This window comes from Strongylocentrotus purpuratus, unplaced genomic scaffold, assembly GCF_000002235.5.
Source record: "Strongylocentrotus purpuratus isolate Spur 01 unplaced genomic scaffold, Spur_5.0 spur5_scaffold_17, whole genome shotgun sequence".
NCBI lineage: Eukaryota > Metazoa > Echinodermata > Echinoidea > Camarodonta > Strongylocentrotidae > Strongylocentrotus > Strongylocentrotus purpuratus.
The window spans coordinates 19,696,600-19,716,359 of NW_022145602.1; the positions used below are offsets into that span (position 1 = coordinate 19,696,600).

The following is a 19,760-nucleotide window of genomic DNA, read 5'->3' on the forward strand; positions in this document are numbered from 1 at the left end:
TTATTATACACTGTTGGCCATAATGGTGGAATAATTTTTTTACCCCAATTTATGGAATGATTTTGACAATGATTTATTCCTAATAGATCTATATAATAGTATACGTTCTCAGATTTTATTGAATAATAATTTGTGAGTGTTTGTTTGGCGTGACTGCTAAAGCATGTGTATGCTACAATGCTAATCAACTAGGGGACATAGTATTACGGTGTATAAAAACGGCGGCCAATCGGGGTCTAAATTTGTATGATAATTTGTCCAAATTTGTGGTAAGAAGTGCTGACGAATAATAATAATAATAATAATCTGACAGGCCGGGGTCCTCAAGGCGCCCGGGCGGGTGCCGTGCGGGGCACTGAACTATGTATCCTCTGACATTCGCACCTCCTGTCCTTAAAGCTGCGTTGTACATTTTGAGATGCCGCCGTGAGGGGCCCGCACGGGCAATATTCATTTCAAATGGCCCCTGGACGGCAGACACCCGGTGTTGTGCATATCCCCGGGGCTCTTGAGGGGCCAGTGAGGGAGCCGTATAATTTATTATTCAATAAAATCTGAGAATGTATAATATTATCTAGATCTATTAGGAGTAAATCATTGTCAAAATCATTCCATAAATTGGGGTAAAAATAATTATTCCACCATTATGACCAACAGTCCATATGTAACACTTTTTGTTCAAAAAGGCCATACAGAAATCCCTATTCGGCAAATACATGTAAATTTAAATCAGTATTTAAAAAAAGAATACATAAAACAAAATCGACGGGCGTGAATGATTAAGATTCAGATCCTTATTTATTGATAGGTATTAACAAAAATAATACAAAATATCCATAAATGATCAGTATAAAACTATTACAGTTACAAAATAAAGGCCACCAATATAAGAATATAACAATTCAAATACATACATCATATAAAACAAAAATCCAGAAAGCGAAAGAAATTATGAGTGAATATGTACAGGTGCAATACATTTCAGGGGGGATATTTAAATGTAACATATTTTATTTACAATCGAATTCTATCAGTCACATGAAAAAGGACCTCCTTTCTTCCAGATATAGTTTTTTTTTACCCTCCGTCCCACATGGTTCTTTATTAACATTAAAATTCGACAAATTCCACATCCCCAAATATTAGACAAATATTCAAACAAAATATAATGGTCACACAATAATCATGATTATCACAAGAAATACAAAACGAATATTTTAATACATATAATATTAGTAGAGACAGAGTGAAATGCTGTGATTATATTCATTTTGCCACGTTTCACAGAGTCACGTTATCCCAAAAATTAAGTTGATATGCAATGTCACCAATATTTACATAAGACCTGTTTCTCATGAATATGTGATGACCTCTCTCATTTACTGGCATACACCTGACATCGAGTAAATAACCGAATGGTGTCGAAATTCCCTGATAGAACGCAAGACTTCGAGTCTTTAAGAATAAGTATACAGGTTACAGATGAAGACGGGAGCATAGTACAGGACGATCTAGGTTGAGTGATTTCTCCCGTCGTTTTTGTCTTCCGTCTCGTTGCTAAAACGCCCTAGTGAGGGCGGGGTCTAAAAGGCTGCAGCTCATTTTCTGCAATAGCTAGGCCCATAAGAACAAAGCTCATTTTTCAGTCCCTGTTAAAGGAATCTCCGTGACGTTCGATTCTACTGCTCTTCGCCTGTATAATAAAGTAAATCAAGTATATATTGTTGAAAAATGTACAAGGATCCCTTCACAAACCTTTTAGTAATAATGATAACAACAATGATGACGATTATAGAACAATAATAAGGTTAATGATTAAGATAATGATAATCACATGATAATGGAGATAAAAATGATGATACTGTAACGGCGACTTATATTGGTCGACGATAGGAAGTAAAAGTCCCAAAATATATTAGCCCCGTTATATGTTGAAGTTTAGTTGTTAGGGATGGCCGAGATTCAGGGAGAATAAACACTCAAGAGGCAGGAATTACAGTTGAAGAGTTTATTACAGCAAACCCAAACACATTTACAAGGATGGATAAAAGAGATTGTCTTGCGAATCAGAGAGGCAAAATAATACAGCAGGCGTTAGAACAGGCTAAAAAGATAGACTAACATGACAGGAGACCATTTCTGAACAGGTTGGCTCTCTATCCCCTTCGTAAAGTACTCTCGCTTCAAATACTGTGATGACAGGCTTGTCACACTAAGTCGACAAAACATCTTAACCACGAATACGACTACGACTAATATCATGGTGACGATATTAGAGAGTCGACTTGAATGGCTCGAGTCCTCTGGTTTCAATGGCGGCGTCTGGTCGCTGTAGTCACTTACTGATTTCAAGCGTGTTTGCTGCACTCTCATATGGGTAACGGGAACAACATCGTCGTCCTCGTCGAAGAACTGTGCCCAGGCCTTGTGCCGCTTCACACATGTTGTACATCCACCGCATGGCAATTGTTCAATGATAGATTCTTTGTCATAACAGTCACATGATTCTGGATCACATGGTATTCGAGACATTGCGTCTGCATTACCATGATTCCTGCCAGCACGATGTTCGATGTCAAAGTCGAACTGGCTGAGAATCTCGATCCACCGGGCAAGCTGATCTGTAGGTTCGCGAAATGACATAATCCATCTAAGGGAAGAATGATCTGTGCGCACAAGAAATTTCCTCCCAAGTAGGTAATGTCGAAAATGACGAACTAACGAGACGATTGCCAACAATTCCCGTCGTGTAGTGCAATATCGGCGTTGAGTTTTGGTCAATGTCCGGCTAGCAAAAGCGACTGGTCTCTCAACTTCTCGTTGGGTGACGTCATCCCACTGGATTTGAGATAAGACCGCGCCTATTAGATGCGTCGGCATCAAGAATAAACATGCCGTGGTCATCGGGGTAGGCCATGACGTTGTCGCTAACCAGTACGTTTTTCAATTGTTCCAAGGCTGATTTACAGTCGTCATTCCACTGGATTTACTAGATTTTTCAAGTAGCCTGTTCAAAGGAGCCGCAATTGTCGAAAATCCACGGATGAACCGGCGATAGTAGGAGCACAAACCAAGGAAAGAACGGACATCGCTTATCGATGTCGGTGTCGGCCAGTTCCGCACTTGTTCAACTTTTCCCGGGTCAGGCCTGATGCCAGCCGCGCTAACAACATGTCCAAGGTAAGATACTTCAGTTTGGAAGAGATGACACTTACTTGGCTTTAGCTTAAGTCCTGCTTGTCCAAGGCGCCCGAGAACCTCGTCGAGACGGTTGATGTGCTCCCCAATAGTCGAGCTCATAACAATGATGTCGTCAAGATATAAAATCAAGGTTCGCCACTGAAGGCCTTTCATGATGAGTTCCATTGCACGCTCGAATGTGCCAGGAGCATTGCATAGTCCAAATGGCATCGTGACATATTCGTAGTGTCCAGTCCGTGTACTAAATGCTGTTTCGTGACGGTCCTCCTCTTTAATGTCTATCTGCCAGTAACCTGACTGTAAGTCTAAAGTTGAGAAGATTTGTGCACCTCCTAAGCAATCTAGGCAGTCTTCTATGCGAGGTAGTGGATAGGCATCCTTTCTTGTGACGTCATTTAGTTTTCGGTAGTCAACGCAGGGCCGGGTCGTGCCGTCACGCTTCTTGACATACACAAGCGGGCTCGACCAAGCACTCGTTGATTCCCGAATGATGCCCATTTGCAGTTGTGTCTCGATTATTTTCTCCTCCTCATCTATGAATGCTCGAGGTGGGCGACGAGGTCGCTGCTTGTTTGGAGCTGCATCTCCAGTGTCAATGCTGTGCTGAACAATGGAGGTTCGTCCAATATCAGTAGAAGAAGATGCAATTGTAGATGAATGTTTATCCAGCAAGGCAAATAACTGATCCTGTGTATGCGGGTCTAATCCTTCACATGATTTCTGATATAATGTCTGTAAGTCATCTGGCCAGCTCTTTTGCGAAACCTCTTTACTCGAATCAGCCTTTACTGTTCGAATGCTGGGGTTTGAACTCTTGACTACATCATTGTTACACATATCACATACATCACTGATTAATTCCATTGAACCTATTCGCATTCCAGCATGAAGATTAATTTCTTCACTTGATGTGTTAACGACTCGCACTGGTATGTCAATATCATTCCGAGTTACATCTATTCGATGAGACATCCCGCGACATGAAGATTCTTTATATTCCACTCATGAGCGGTTTGCTCAATAATAGCACATGCTTGGGAATCAATATCACAATTGTCTATCTTCCCTGCATGAACTCACATCTGGGCGGCACCACAACATCATATTTCACATAAACTGCACTTCTAATAGAATTACAGTCCTGAAGTTCGATTGGAATCAAAATATTATCAATATGAAGCCCACGTCTGGCCTCGAGGGTACAATTAAAATGGTGCATAAAATCAAAACCAATCAGACCTTCATCACTTATATCTGCAATGTATGCATTCCATTCAAAATCTTTAGAACCAACATTCACAGTTGCTCCAATAATTCCATGTATATTTAGAATTCCTTTATCCGCTGACTGGAGCTGAACATGATCCGACAAGGGGATTAATTTTGGGCGAGTTTCGGTGGGCATTTGTTCATACAGTTTTATCGACATAACTGTCACTGCTGCCCCAGAATCGACCAAAAGTTTGCACGAGGCCCCATTCACATTTCCTGTGATATACGCTGTTAGTCCGTTCGATTAATCAATGCGAATTATTCTAGGGCCCGATTTAACTCCATGGCCGGCCTCGACCTGGACGATGAGGTCGGCCCTGTTTAGTTTCCCGAAGTATTGTCCATGGCTGGTTCTGCTGCCCGTTGTTGCTGCGGTGGTTGCGGCTGGAATGGTACGTGTGGCTGCCATTGCCGGGGTGGTGGGAATTGTTGCTGCGGCGGTTGCGGCTGAAAAGGAAGAGGTTGCTGCCATTGTGGAGGTGGTGGCGGTTGTTGCGGCACCCAGTTCGGTCGACTGCTAACATACTGGGGTACAGGAATTTGGCCACCATTTTGGGGTGGTACACGACAGTTACGGGCAAGATGACCAAGCTTCTGACAATTATAGCAACGAGGTGGTGGTCGATCACGAGTTTGCTGTTCTCTCGGCTGTCTAACTGGTCGTTCTGGATCATCTCGTGGCGGCTGCTGAAAAAGTTTAGTTAGTTGTTCGATTCGCTCATCAATGGAGATGATGCGGCGCCTTAACTCAATATACTTTTCATTGGTCACCGCGTCCTCTGACGTCGCTGACACCGATCGGATTTGTCGAGCTCCTCTGCCGGATTCCTCTTGGAGATGGTGAAATCGCTCAGCAATCTCCCGAGCTTCTTGGAGAGTCGCTGGCTCTCGCATCCCTATAGCCATAGCCATAGAGCTATCACCAAGCCCTCGAAGAAAATGGCGGGTCCCGACCCTAGTCAAAATGGGCTCTGGAAAAATATATTTTTTTCCTATTTTTCACTATTTATTTCCTATTTTTATGTGAATGTACCCTATTTAAACACTATTTTTTATTAAAAATAGATTAAAAATAGCATATGACAGCCTATTTTTTTTCTATTTCTAGGAATTGGTGGTTTGATAACTATTTTTTACCTATTTCTTCCTATTTTTTTACTATGTTTTTGGACTTGGATTTTTTTCTGCCATTTTCTTCCTATTTTTTACCTATTTCTTACTATTTTTTCCCTATTCTTTTCGACTTAGTTTTTTTGTCACCAGATTTTGTCCTATTTTTTCACTATGTTTCTGGACTTTGATTTTTTCACCCATTTTCTTCCTATTTTTTTACTATGTTTTGGGACTTAGATTTTTTCTGCCATTTTCTTCCTATTTTTAACCTATTTCTTACTATTTTTTCCCTATTCTTTTCGACTTAGATTTTTTGTCACCAGATTTCGTCCTATATTTTCACTTTGTTTCTGGACTTTGCCCTTTTTCACCCATTTTCTTCCTATTTGGCTATGTTTTGTACTTATATTTTCTCTGCCATTTTCTTCCTATTTTTTTACTATGTTTCTGGACTTTGATTTTTCTTACTCATTTTCTTCCTATTTTTTTACTATGTTTTTGTACTTAGATTTTTCTCTGCCATTTTCTTCCTATTTTTTTACTATGTTTTTGGACTTATATTTTCTCTGCCATTTTCTTCCTATTTTTTTATTATGTTTTTGGACTTGGATTTTTCTCTGCCATTTTCTTCCTATTTTTTTACTATGTTTTTGGACTTAAATTTTTCTCTGCCATTTTCTTCCTATTTTTTTACTATGTTTCTGGACTTTGATTTTCTTACTCATTTTCTTCCTATTTTTTTACTATGTTTCTGGACTTAGATTTTCTTACTCATTTTCTTCTTATTTTTTTACTATGTTTTTGGACTTATATTTTTCTCTGCCATTTTCTTCCTATTTTTTTACTATGTTTTTGGACTTAGATTTTTCTCTGCCATTTTCTTCCTATTTTTTTACTATGTTTTTGGACTTCAATTTTCTTCCAATTTTTTTAGGGTTAGGGACTTAATTTTTTTATCACCATTTTTCCCCTATATTTTGTTTACTATGTTCACAGACTTAATGGATTTTGTCACCTTTTTGCTTTTAATATAGGCCGATATTTGATTTTTAAGGTTGTTGAAACTTTTTTACACTTTATAAATATATATTTGCACAATTCAAAACATATTTCACAATATAACTATAATGTTAACAAAAATTGCGATATTTCGTCTTTTAAAAAGAAAAAAAAATAAATTCAAAGAAGATTTGGACAAATTACTGGCCCTCCTTAGAACTCAACTCTTCCTTTAAGGGAGCATAATTATTTCGTAGGCCTGTGAACATTTTAAGGGAGCATAAATATATCGTATAGGCCTGTGAACATTTAATCAAGAATTAAGAATGTTTTAATTTTATCTTTAAATGAAATGACTATCGATTTTGAATATTTCAAGTAAAAAAGTATGTAATTAGCAAAAGAATTAGCTTACTACTATAGTGTTATAGTGACTAGAACTTATCCAATTGGATGTAATTGTAACAATTTTCCCCATAATAAATACAAAGGTGAAAGGGTACTCTTCAAAAATGTTGAATCATAATGAAACACAACTAAATGTGTGCTGCCATCTAGTGGTAGAAAGCGAATAGGCCAACCGGTAGTTTATTTTCAAATTCAAATCTTCACTCAGACTCTGTGATGATCAGCTCAATATTTCAATCATTACTTTGCCATTTCGCCAGACTTGTCTTCCTGTAAAACCCACAGTATGGGTAATAAGGGGTAGATTTACACCAGGAAAGGACAATTTCAAGAGTAATTCCAGGGCAAGAATTGAAAGAACAAAATGAAAGGATCGAATTTATTACCAAGATTAGGCCTACAGTCCCACACTAGCACTCTTGTGTTGGAGAAATACGATCAACTTGCTTTGCACTACATGCACTGGACTGCTACTGCTAGCTGCTGGAGCTACTTTAAAGATCTTCATTTTGAAGGCGAGTAATAAAATTACACACAATTCAATACGAAATTGAGTTTGCTTTCTGTACAATTAAATTAGGAAATTGGTTAAGTAAATCTTGATTTTGTAAATTTATTTGGTTCATGAAAAAATCCAAACCATCATCAAACTGATCACAGTTGACGAAGATCGTAGATTATATCCCCTAGTAGTATGTCTACATAATTTACATAGTCATCTATATATCTGTGTTTACGTAAGGCTTTTCATTGGAAGTGAACAATCAAACAAGCTAATTCCATTCTTTAATGAGATTCGTCATGTTTGAAACATGACGAATCTCATTAAAGAATGGAATTAGCGTATTATAGTAGGTCTACTAATTCACAAATATATTTGAGCAAATTAACGCAGTGCAGTGTAGGCTAGATTCCGCCACATGCGCGTGCTGGCTGCATGGTAGTTGGTAAGACATGTGAACGCATGTGGATATATAGCATCTCCATTGAACACATGGCACAGGATCTGCACTCGTTTTGAATGAATTGCAATTCTTTACACTTTTTACAGCCAGGTAGAAATTTCATAAGCCAATAAATCATCCTAAATCATACGTGCAAGATTTTCTTGCATATTTTTAACAGAAATTGAATGGCAAAGTTGATTCTTAGAAGCCGTACATTTGTATGTCACATACACTGTATATATTATGTGTGTTATGATTTTTTTTCCATCACAATCCCGCATTCAATTGGCTGTGCAGATCCTGCATGCACATGTAGGTGTATTGCATCATGCATGACCATATAGTTGCAAAGTATAGCTCATCATTCAATCATCATAATTCATACATGTAAGTAGTCAAGCATCTATCATGTCATGAATTTGTGAAGGATGCAAGTAACTGTAGTTCTTACATGAATTTCATTTGTACAAGTGTACATTCCACGTTCAACTCTTAAATTTTCCTAGATTTGATTTGAAAGCATAATAGAATACTACAACCTGCTTATTTTTTTTTACTTATTATTTTTTCTTCTTCAGGGTATCTTAGCTTCGGCTGCTGGAAAGTCATCAACTTGGACTGTGTGGCACTGGCACCCTTGTCTTCTAGAGTACATGTACATACAGTCTTAATTTGTTAGACTGAACTGTCCAACACACATCAAGGAAATGCAAGACATGGGTGAAAGTATTAGAATCATACATGGTTAATGACTTATTGTTCATCTGTAATTAATGGAAAGCATTTCAAAATGATGCCAATAATGCCGTCCAACAAACATTCAGCAAGTACTTCCAGGTTGCCTCGCCCTGCCACAATCAAACATGTGTTCGCGGTCGGAATGAATCTGAGACATAAATCTTCAATACACAGCTTAATTTTTACCAAGGCAATCTTAACAAACACAAATTGAATTACCTCACGGCGTAATTAAATATATACATGTATTGATGTATATATATATATATATATATAAATTCTATATCTGCGTATGAATATTTTTGTATAACTTTGTTTCACTATACTCTTTGCCATGTCAGCTCACGTGTACTATGTAGTTGATGCCAGTATTATGTAACACTTTATAGATGTGTATTCATGTAACAGTAATAAAGCTTTGTCTTAGTATTCATTTAAAGTTTTAAAGACATCTGAAGACTATTCATGTTTGACATCCTTATGACACTTGACAGATAGACCAAGTTGCCAGTGCTATTAACACTTTTTACATTGTTATAGATGTGAACTATACCTTTGCCTTCACATGTTTTCATTTATAGACATTTTTAAAGATTTTGTTTAGACTGTTGAAACTTGCCAGATAGCCTTGCTACTGGTATCATGTAACACTTTATAGTCATGTATAAGCTGTTCAATACTGGTTCACATCCTGTATATATGCTAGTATTTTATTAGCCAAAAATGTGAAAATTCATTTTTTTTTTTAAATTCTAATATCTTACATTCAGATTAGATTTACATTATAATAGTTTCGTTTACACAACTAATACATATATATATGTGAACCCAATATCTGCAATTTTTACCAGTGATTATATAGGGAACAATTTAATGAAGAAGAAAAAGATATATTTTTTTTCTTTCTTGCGTTTATGTTTACAAAGACCTAGTACTACCTTTGCGTAATATTTGTATCATTTATAAGACGGGTATATGCCAATCGGTTTGCCAAAGATACATAATATTTACCGGCCGTTCTTACCTCTAAATCCAAAATTTTCTATATGAAATGCTGCTCAAGTTTTGTAAGTGTGACTTTTGTAAATATGTTTTAATAGTTTGTAGACTGTTTGTTTAGTATTCTCATTCACCATATGGGTGTACATTGCATGTGATATTTTATGTAATAAAGTGTTCTAACGTTTCAAACTGAAATAAAAATGTGTTTGCATTTTATTTATCTTGTACATCTGGCAGCAGAAAAATAGGATAGAAATATTTTAGTGTATCTATTTTCCCCCTATTTTATTCCTATTTTAATTTTTACTCGGGTAATATGTGGACGGGGATTCGACTAATCCAATTATTTTGTACATGTGCGCATGACATGCACCTACATGCATATATTGTACAACAAGGTGCTACAAAGTAGAGCTTGACAGAGATTTAATTGCTACCAAACAATTATACAGTACACCAATCATTCAATTAATATTCCATTTTTTTTTTAAATAGATTTTAAATATATTTGGTTTGTAAAAAAAATATGTTAGAAATATATTTCAGAAAAAAATATGTCTGAAATATATTTATAAACTATTTTTATTTCAACGCTATTTAAGTCTCCTATTTTTTTCCTATTTTTGTTCCAAAACTATGCTATTTGAAATAGCTTTTTGGGGTATTTTTAGGGGACGAGAAAAATAGGAAAAAAATATATTTCAAAACTATTTGTGGCTTTATTTTTTTCCTATTTTTTGTTCCAAAACTATAGCAATTAAATAGCTTTTTGGGGGGATGAGAAAAATAGGAAAAAAATATATTTCAAAACTATTTGTGGCTTTATTTTTTTCCTATTTTTAGGGGACGAGAAAAATAGGAAAAAAATATATTTCAAAACTATTTGTGGCTTTATTTTTTTCCTATTTTTTGTTCCAAAACTATAGCAATTAAATAGCTTTTTTGGGGATGAGAAAAATAGGAAAAAAATATATTTTTGCATTTATTTTTTCCCTATTTTTTTTCTATTTTTTTCCTATTTATTTTTTACTAGGGGATCATCTCCCTTGTTGCAGCATCCGCCGTCGGGTAGCCAAATGTCGTGAGGCGGCGAATATCTGCAGCATAGTCAGCAATTGATTCCCTCTGACCAAGACGACGTAATTCTAGCTGCGACACAAACGTAGAAGGCGTCTTTCGTGCAGCAAAACGATGCTCGAGCGCAGATATCAAATTCCCGAAGTCAGCGATGTCGTCTGGGGCGAGCTGCTGGAAGACAAAATCGGCTGCATCACCTCGGAGACAGGCGAGAAGACGAACACGCTGCTCCGACTCCTCCCAGCCACAAGTAGCCGCGAGGTTTCTGAAAGACGATACAAAACTCTCCCATGATCGTCCTGTACCATTATACGGCTCTTGGGGTGGTAATTGGACTTTCACTCCAGTGTGAATGGACACCTCATTTTCATCTCTCCATTCAGTATTTTCACTAGCATCATTGTCATTGTCGATATCATTCGGCTCGCCGATTTGTTTCTTGGCGATGCTGAGTTCTGCCTTTAACTCCCTGATCTCTCTCTCAAGATCGGCTTTTCGCTTCCTCGGAGACATTGTATCGTATTTAAAGCACGTGTTAAAGTCTGTATCCCACTTCTGACACCAGTGTAACGGCGACTTATATTGGTCGACGATAGGAAGTAAAAGTCCCAAAATATATTAGCCCCGTTATATGTTGAAGTTTAGTTGTTAGGGATGGCCGAGATTCAGGGAGAATAAACACTCAAGAGGCAGGAATTACAGTTGAAGAATTTATTACAGCAAACCCAAACACATTTACAAGGATGGATAAAAGAGATTGTCTTGCGAATCAGAGAGGCAAAATAATACAGCAGGCGTTAGAACAGGCTAAAAAGATAGACTAACATGACAGGAGACCATTTCTGAACAGGTTGGCTCTCTATCCCCTTCGTAAAGTACTCTCGCTTCAAATACTGTGATGACAGGCTTGTCACACTAACTGACACAATTAACTCTCGACAGCTCCCTAGTTTCACTCTTCACTGACAGATTCTTCGCTCCTAACTGCCTAAGATACGAATGCAGTCTGTCTTATATACCCTTCGATAGAGATGGAGAAAGACCAGTCATGTAGGTCACAAGTATCGCGCTGCGGAGTATTTAGGAGAAGGGCGTCATTGAGCACATAAATAGAGAGCTCAAAGTCATATTGAGAGAGAGGATACAAGGACAGGAGAAAGTCAAGACAAGAAGCAAGCTGAAAGGGCTGAAGGACAGTGCAAGGTTGAAATGAGAGTTTCGGGCAAACAAGAGAGAAGGGAAAGAGCGAGAGCTCTGAAAGTCAGGCAAAGTCAAAGTGAGAAGGGACAGAGTGAAAGTTCTGAAAGTCAGGCAAAGTCAAAGTGAGAAGGGACAGAGTGAAAGTTCTGAAAGTGAATGCAAGGTCAAAGTGAGGAGAGAATAGAACTCCGCTGTATGCAAAGCAATTGGGATCGAGCTGGCTGGATTTGTAATAGCGTAATTATAGCAAGACATCCTTAACATATACTAGTACAATAATCATGGATAGTTGTAAAGTAGACTAAAGCATGGAATAAAATATATACATAATATTACATCAAATATCTTAACCAAACTGCGTGACAATACTAATGTCATTAATATCACTATTAGTAACAATGAAATTGATATTAAAACATTGATAATGATGGAAAACCCCATATGAAATATAATAATGATATGAAAATAAAAAATAATAATAATAGTCATGACAATGATGATAACAATTAAAAAAAAAAATATTTACAATTTCAATGGTGAAATAAAATAACTTATAAACCTCTTTTGATTGGTTGGTACGTCCCCAAAGTTCCGCTTTACGTAATTTGTGTATATTTATACAAATTGTGCATAATTTATCAAGAACTTAAGTGAAGTAAATTTTCTGTTATTCATTTTATATCCAATTAATAAAATTTTCATATCGATTTCAATTTCTATTTTAAAAATGAAATATACAAGTCTTGAGATATCTTTCCAGAAAACTCTTTAAGTTCTTTCAACGAAATATAAAATGCTCAATAATTTCTTTTTCACAAAAAAATTTCACATTCGTTAGACTGTACTGTACTTACGGTTTTCTATGTAACTTAAGAGATTATCTTTAGAAGGCAATATCCTATGAATGAATTTGAAATGATATTGTTTGACATTATTGTCTCTTATCTTATCAAATTTGAACTGAAATATATCTTTCAAAACAAGTGTTTCTGGTAGGCCTGAATTATTTGCCAAAAATGGAAAACAATTTTCTCTTTTTTCGTTTCTAGGACTAAATTATAGTAACTTTTCGCTTTAGTACATTTAACGTTTATAACATTAAAATGTGCATTGTGAAATAACTGCATACTGTACCTATACAGCTGCATCCTTATTGTCAATAAGACAATAACAATAAGAGCCACTAGAGTGTACACCACCTGAGATATAACCAAGGCTATACACAAAATAGAAACAAAGAAATGACATAAAATTACTCCATTAAACATCTACTAATGCTTTGATAAGTAATGAGTTTAATAACTACCATCACTTCCAGAACCAATGTTGTTGTTGCTGCTATACTATATAGATACACGTACTACTATCATAATTACTATCATAATCGCTACATCAACAGGCACAACCAAAACTACAAATACTACTACTACTACTACTATTACTTACTACTACTACTACTATTACTTACTACTACTAATATTAATACTACTGCTATTTTTACTACTACTACTAAGAATAATAATAAAAGTACTACTACTACTAGTACTACAAGTACAAGTACTAGTCGTGCAAAATAGAAACACTTACCGAATGTTTTACGAGCTGGCAATCTCGATGGATTTTTGGTGGTTGCTTCGTTGTAGCTCGCCAAATTTCCGGTGACGTCTGTGTAATTGCAATTACGAGATCATTAAAATTATAACCAATTGATTCCTTTAATACTTATAAATAGTAATTATAATAATAATAGTGGATGCTTGTATAGCGCTCATGTCTGTCATACGGCGCTCTAGCATTTCAAGGAATTAATTCCTGCCAGGTACCCATTTACATCACTTGGGTTGAGTGTGGCAAATGTTCGTGTTTTCTTAAATTTCAACAATAAAATCTTGCTGAATCATTTCATCTTGTATATAATTACATTTTTCTAAACTGAGTATTGTTTGAGGTATTAATTATATTATTTGTTTACTATCATGATAATGTTGTAATTTTTATGTAACTTTAGAAAGAGATCACAAAGATAAATTGATAAATTAAAGGAAATCAAAAAAATTAAATAAATGAATGAATAAAAAGACAATTTAATTCATAATAAATCAGCGCCGCTAACAGCCTTTCTCTGAAGTGATGGATCTACGTCAGTCTAATAATATACAGTTATTGACTGGCAGGGGGTGTAATATAACATTATTTGGACCGCTGAAGGGAGTTATATTTCCCAAGTGGTTATATTTTCCCGAAGCGCGCAGCGCTGAGGGAAAATATGGTCACGAGGGAAAATATAACTCCCTTCAGGTCCAAAGAATGTTATATACCCCCTGCCAGTCAATAACTGTTATATTAGATAGCCTTGGGGGTTTTTTTTTGTGGGGGGGGGGGTCCATATTTTTTTAGCCCGAATTTTTTTTTTTTTTTTTTTCCGGAGACAATCAAAATTACGGAAAAATAATTTGTCGAGATCACCTTTAAAAAAAAATTTAAAAAATTGGGGTTAAAAAAAAAAAAAAAAAAAAAAATTAGCATTAGCAAAAAAAATAGCATTTTTCGGGAAACAAAAAAAAATTATTAAAAAAAAAAATTTACCCAAAAAAGCATTTTTGGGGGAAAAAAAAAATGTGGAAAAAAAAATTTCTTGGGAAAAAAAAAAATTCATGAAAAAAAAATATTGAAAAAATAAAATGGCCCTCGCGATAATGGTGTAATTTATGTAGTTGGTGACATACAGTCCTCAAGAGGGCGACATGCATTGATTAAAAATATATTCATTTCACCGGCCGGTAAAATATAACACTGAAAAGTGACCGGCCAGGAAAATATAACAATTTGGATCCTCGCAATTGATATCACGTGACGAGCTCTGGACCAATCACATCTCGGTATCTGTCTAAGCTATCTAATATATGTATTTATTTATTTATTTATGCATGTGTGTTCAAAATTTCACAATTCATTGGAGCTCACATCACATCAGTGAAATAACTAATCCTTTTCAATTCTACAATCCATTTGAATTGACTTCATATGAAAAAGAATATAACAATGTTTTATCAAAGACAAGTTGCACCTATAATACAGTTTAAAGAATGTACAGACAAAGGTGATGAAACATAAGCATAGAGCTTAAATCGTTACAACACCTTTCACATATATGATTTATGGTATGATATATGACAAATAAAATTCCAAAAGGGTTATGAGTTATTTACACTATTTACAAAGAAAAAAAAGAGGGAAAAAAAGAAAGAAAAAAGAAGTACATTGTTAAGTCTAGTAAAATGTCTCATAGATCGTAAAAGACTTAAACTTGTGTTCGATATAATGAGAACTGATATGTATGGTTAGATATATCATGTAAGTAATATCTTCTGTCTGTGAAATGATAATACATTTGAGTGCTCTTTTAAAGGAGTTTATATTGCGAGTATTGTTAGGTGGAGAATTCCGTACATCTGGATCCCTATGTCTGATTGATTTCTGGGCTAATGTAGTGTGCGGATTGACCACATACAAATCTGATGACTGCCTTGTTAAATATGAGTGAATCATAGCCCCGTTGCATAAAACTTTCCATTGGTGGTAACGTTGCCTTAAATAGAAAATACCACGGTAACAGGACTCAACAGCCAATCAAAACCAAGGTTTCCATGGTAGTTACCATTGATGGCAAAGCTAACATCAACTAATGGTAAGTTTTGTGCAACGGGGCCCAGGTATAATCTAAGTTTGCGTTACTAGCTGCTTTCGTAGAAGAGCTCCGTGTTGAAGAGGTGCCTGTTGTCCAATCGACACACTTTACACCGACATCCTCATCATGCGTACAGTCGTGGTAATGCTGGACCCGACAATGCCCGATGTTCACCTCGGTTCCATCGCATTCAACTTCGTCCAGAATGATCTGCTTCCGCTTGGACACCTTCTCGTATTTCTCGCAGGAGAAGTAGCTCTCTGCCCGCTCGTACCCGAGCATCCTGCAGACCACGTCGGAGTCTGTCAAGTCCCAGTTGTCATCGCAGATTGTACCCCAGGAGCTGTCCGACTTCACTTCGACTCGCCCCTCCAGTTTGGATGCGCCCCCTACCAGGCGGATTTGATAATCAACTGTTGAATTTAAAGAAAATAAAAAAGAGGGTGAAAAGGCAAATTTACATAAATATGGAATGGCAGGGGGGGGGGGAGGGGTAGGTGGAGCAAAACCCGTCAGTATCCACGGTCACACCCCAGTGACATTTTACTATCCCCCCCCCCCCCCCCCCCCCCCCCCAAAAAAAAAAAAAAAAAAAAGGTGTCCCCTTTATTTATTTTCTCAGAAGGAACCTGAAAATGTAGTAGCCATTATGAATTCGTTTCATGTATCAACCCCCCTTTTCGTTTGCCTTCCTATGAGAAAAGAATATTGGATTTGCCTCCCTGTAAACATGTGGCCCTGTTATGATAAGTAGCAATGCGGTACTTTTCAACTTTTGAGTCTAAACTTCACAAAATTTGGTTGAAATTCAAGGTGTGTTTTGGCAGAGATGACAAGCAGGAAAAGAGCAAAATGACAGTAGATAAGAATAAGAAATACCAACTTTGCGAATCGGACCTTGAAGGTGTCAATATATTTTTATTCCCTATTACTTGTAAGGGGTAATTTTACCTTTGAATTAAAATGCATATTTTTCCCGATCCGCAAACAAGCAGTTTCAAGCGAGCAATATTTCCTGATATTTTCACTCTTCCGGGTTTCGCCGTTGAATTTGTCCACACAAATTGCGATCAATATTTAGCCCAATACGTCTTGGCCCCATTTAACATCCGGGACCTTCCAAGCAGCATGTACCCTTTCTTGATTACAACGGAATTCAAATATTCACTGGCTCATCTTTCGGGAGATACAATGATATAGTGCCCTTACTGAAATCATATTGACCTCGTCTTCGACTCGGTCAATATGTTTTTGTAAGAGGGTGATAGAGTTTCCTGGTATCTTCTTCAAGGCCAGTTAATATTATATAGTTGTAGTCCTAGTAGGTTTAATACAGTCTAATCTCATTATCTTGCACTGGCAAAAGACAATTTTACGGTAATAGCATTTTCAGAGAAGACAAACCGTTTTCCTGGCAAGTTACTCCAAGGTCCATTAAATGACGGCATCGCCTGTGCAATCCTTGATCGCTCCGCGGGCATTCGAGGATGTTGGCTTCCTTGCCAGTGCATTTGAGAGTATCAAGAAAGATGCCTCCGAGACCTTGTCCGTAGTGGCCGCAGCACTCGTAAGACAGCGCCCTCGGGAACCCGAGCATCCGGCATATCACGTTTGCGATGTTCATGGCGTAGTGCGGCGTGGAGGTCGTGCTGAGGTCGTCTGCAGCACACACAGTGCCCCAGGAGCCGTAGTAGAATAGTTCGACCCTTCCCGAATGAAAGTCAGCTCCTCCAAACAGTCGCACGGGTACCTCAACTAGGGCAAAATATGAATCTATCAATTTCTTATCAGTGATATATCTCTTGCAGAATACGGGTATATTGCTTATAAATGTAGGCTTAAAAGGTAAACAAACAAATTCGCGTTATCTCTAATAAGCAGGAAGTTCGTCGACAATATTTTACGAAATAAAGTCGAAAAAATAAATATCAATTGCTGGAGAAAATGAATCTGGAATTTGAATTTTCAGCTGTCCCAATACCCTAGAGGCACTTTACACGTGTTGGCCTACAAAGGTAACTAAAATACTTATTTTGATATAATACGATAAGAGAAACATACGTAATTTTACCCTATATTTGTTACCTCGTTTTCTAATTGTTTAGCATATCTTTCTTTTTTATGTGATAGGGCTCCATTTACCCTGCACTATTATATAGCTATAATATGATGAAGATGATAATCATAATGTTATCGATCTTGTGTTATATTGTTATATTTTATGTAATCATCCTTGATACTTTATGTTTGTTTTCCTCTTTATTATTTTTGTTGTTAATAAACTCAAACTCAAACTCAAACTCCATTACCCTCTCCGGCACACCTAGCAGCTGCGTATCCATCGAGGTCACACCTTCCCCGCCGAGACTCCGACATGTTGCAATGGGCAACGTTTCTTTCCGTTCCGTTACACTCGATGCTCTCATACAGGATGCTCGCAGAGGGCGCTTCAAGTAATTCCTCGTCACGGAAAGCCGCAGAGGCGCCAGTGTAGCCCAACATTCGGCAGACAACGTCGGCGGCTTGTATGTTCCACGAGGTATAGCAGATCGCTGACCATGATCTCCCATGGTAGACCTCGACTCTTCCTTCGTTGTCCTTCTTAGAGACAAGACGGACTGGGACTATGGTTTTAAAAGATTATAGTTGAAATATTTGACAAAATGATGGGGGTACAACAAACCAGAGGGTTACACAATAGAAGGCACTTTGCTGCACTGGTTACGGGCTATATTTGGTGAACCAAGATGTTATTTCCAACGGCTGTAGTCGCAGCTTTTTAATTTTAATACATCACAAGAAACTTTTATACTCGGATGTTTAGATAGTGAGTTTACTACCCCATAAGGCGACATTACAACTAGACCACGTTTCGTTAGAATTTGACGTTACGAATAAGGATCATCAAACATTATTGTTTTTTCTAAGAACTCAGAACCTTCTCAGTTTTGTATTTTATGTTGGAACCAAATTTCGCATATAAAGACAGTCTCATTTACAACCTCCTGTCACATTGTGATATCTTTTTTTCTTCTTTTCAGATGCTTCGTGTTATTGCAAACATCATGCGACGTCATACTTCCACGTCTCGCTTTACGAAGTCCATTTTACATTTCTAACCAGGGCTCCGTCTTACAAAGAGTTGATATCAATAGCAACTATCGCAACATAAGAGACAGGGGACTGCAAACGTGCGATTGATTGAAGGAATTGCGATTGATTTGGACCAATCGGAACTCTTGATATGACCGGGACCCAGGGGTATATTCTGGAGGGATTTTAATTCTCGAGTCTTTGGATATTAAAGTGTGGTGCGGAAAGGTTGAAGGGAAAAGGGAAATTTTTAACTTACGACTGGTGCACGTAATCCCTGCTATCCGTTGGTCCCTACTGCAATTGACAGCCGCTCTACTCTGCTCCTCACAATCGGCTACACTGTCTTTGTTGCCCTGACACACGTAGTTGACGTTAAGAACAGCGCCCTCTTCATTGTCCAACAACTCCATATCATAGTAGGACTTAGCGGTATGTTCTCCAAGCATCCGGCATAGGACGATGGCGAGATTGAGGTCCATGGATTCGGTGCAGAAAGCTTTCTATTTGTGTCCTTGCAACAGTTCTACTCTGCCCTTCTGGTGACCGAGGCGTTTTGAACCGTTCCGGATTCGTACTTCACCTGCATTTTGATGAAAAATTAATTGCTAAATATAAATTTGGTTGTTTTTTTTTTGCGTCGGAAAGTTAGTCTTTTTATACAAAACCTTGAATAAACAATACAATTCTCGCCTTTTCTCTCTTTACATTGATGGCAGTCCATCGTGTCGATAACGATAGCCATCCAATGTTTTCTGAACTGGCTCTGCGGAAGCCACATACATTGTATTCATGAGAGCAAATTGCTGTGAAATTCTCGACATCGCTCTCAACAGCTTGACGGCGCTCTGTTTCTGCCATATTTGATGCTATAGAACGTCATTTCTGTGAGGCTCTATATGAGGCTTTCCTAAGAACGGCTGGAATTAATTTTAACTGCCTCTTCAAAGTGTCGTTGTAAAAACAGGGGTTTTCCCCAGTATGGACCCTTTGCCTCTCTTCCATTTTCTTGTTTTACATGG

At 37.3% G+C, this 19,760-nt stretch overlaps 1 protein-coding gene across 1 annotated transcript; it reads right to left on the reverse strand.

The window, feature by feature from the left end:
* Nucleotides 1-860: 860 nt before the first annotated feature.
* On the reverse strand, nucleotides 861-19,080 carry LOC105442381 (neurotrypsin-like). The gene is made up of 7 exons (XM_030987848.1): nucleotides 18,998-19,080; nucleotides 17,955-18,269; nucleotides 17,050-17,400; nucleotides 15,693-16,058; nucleotides 13,545-13,622; nucleotides 13,092-13,173; nucleotides 861-1,693 (listed from the first exon to the last, which is right to left on the reverse strand). Exons 2-7 carry the CDS (start codon nucleotides 18,145-18,147, stop codon nucleotides 1,636-1,638), a joined length of 1,128 nt encoding a protein of 375 aa, XP_030843708.1. The 5' UTR covers nucleotides 18,148-18,269; nucleotides 18,998-19,080; the 3' UTR covers nucleotides 861-1,635.
* Nucleotides 19,081-19,760: the final 680 nt, after the last annotated feature.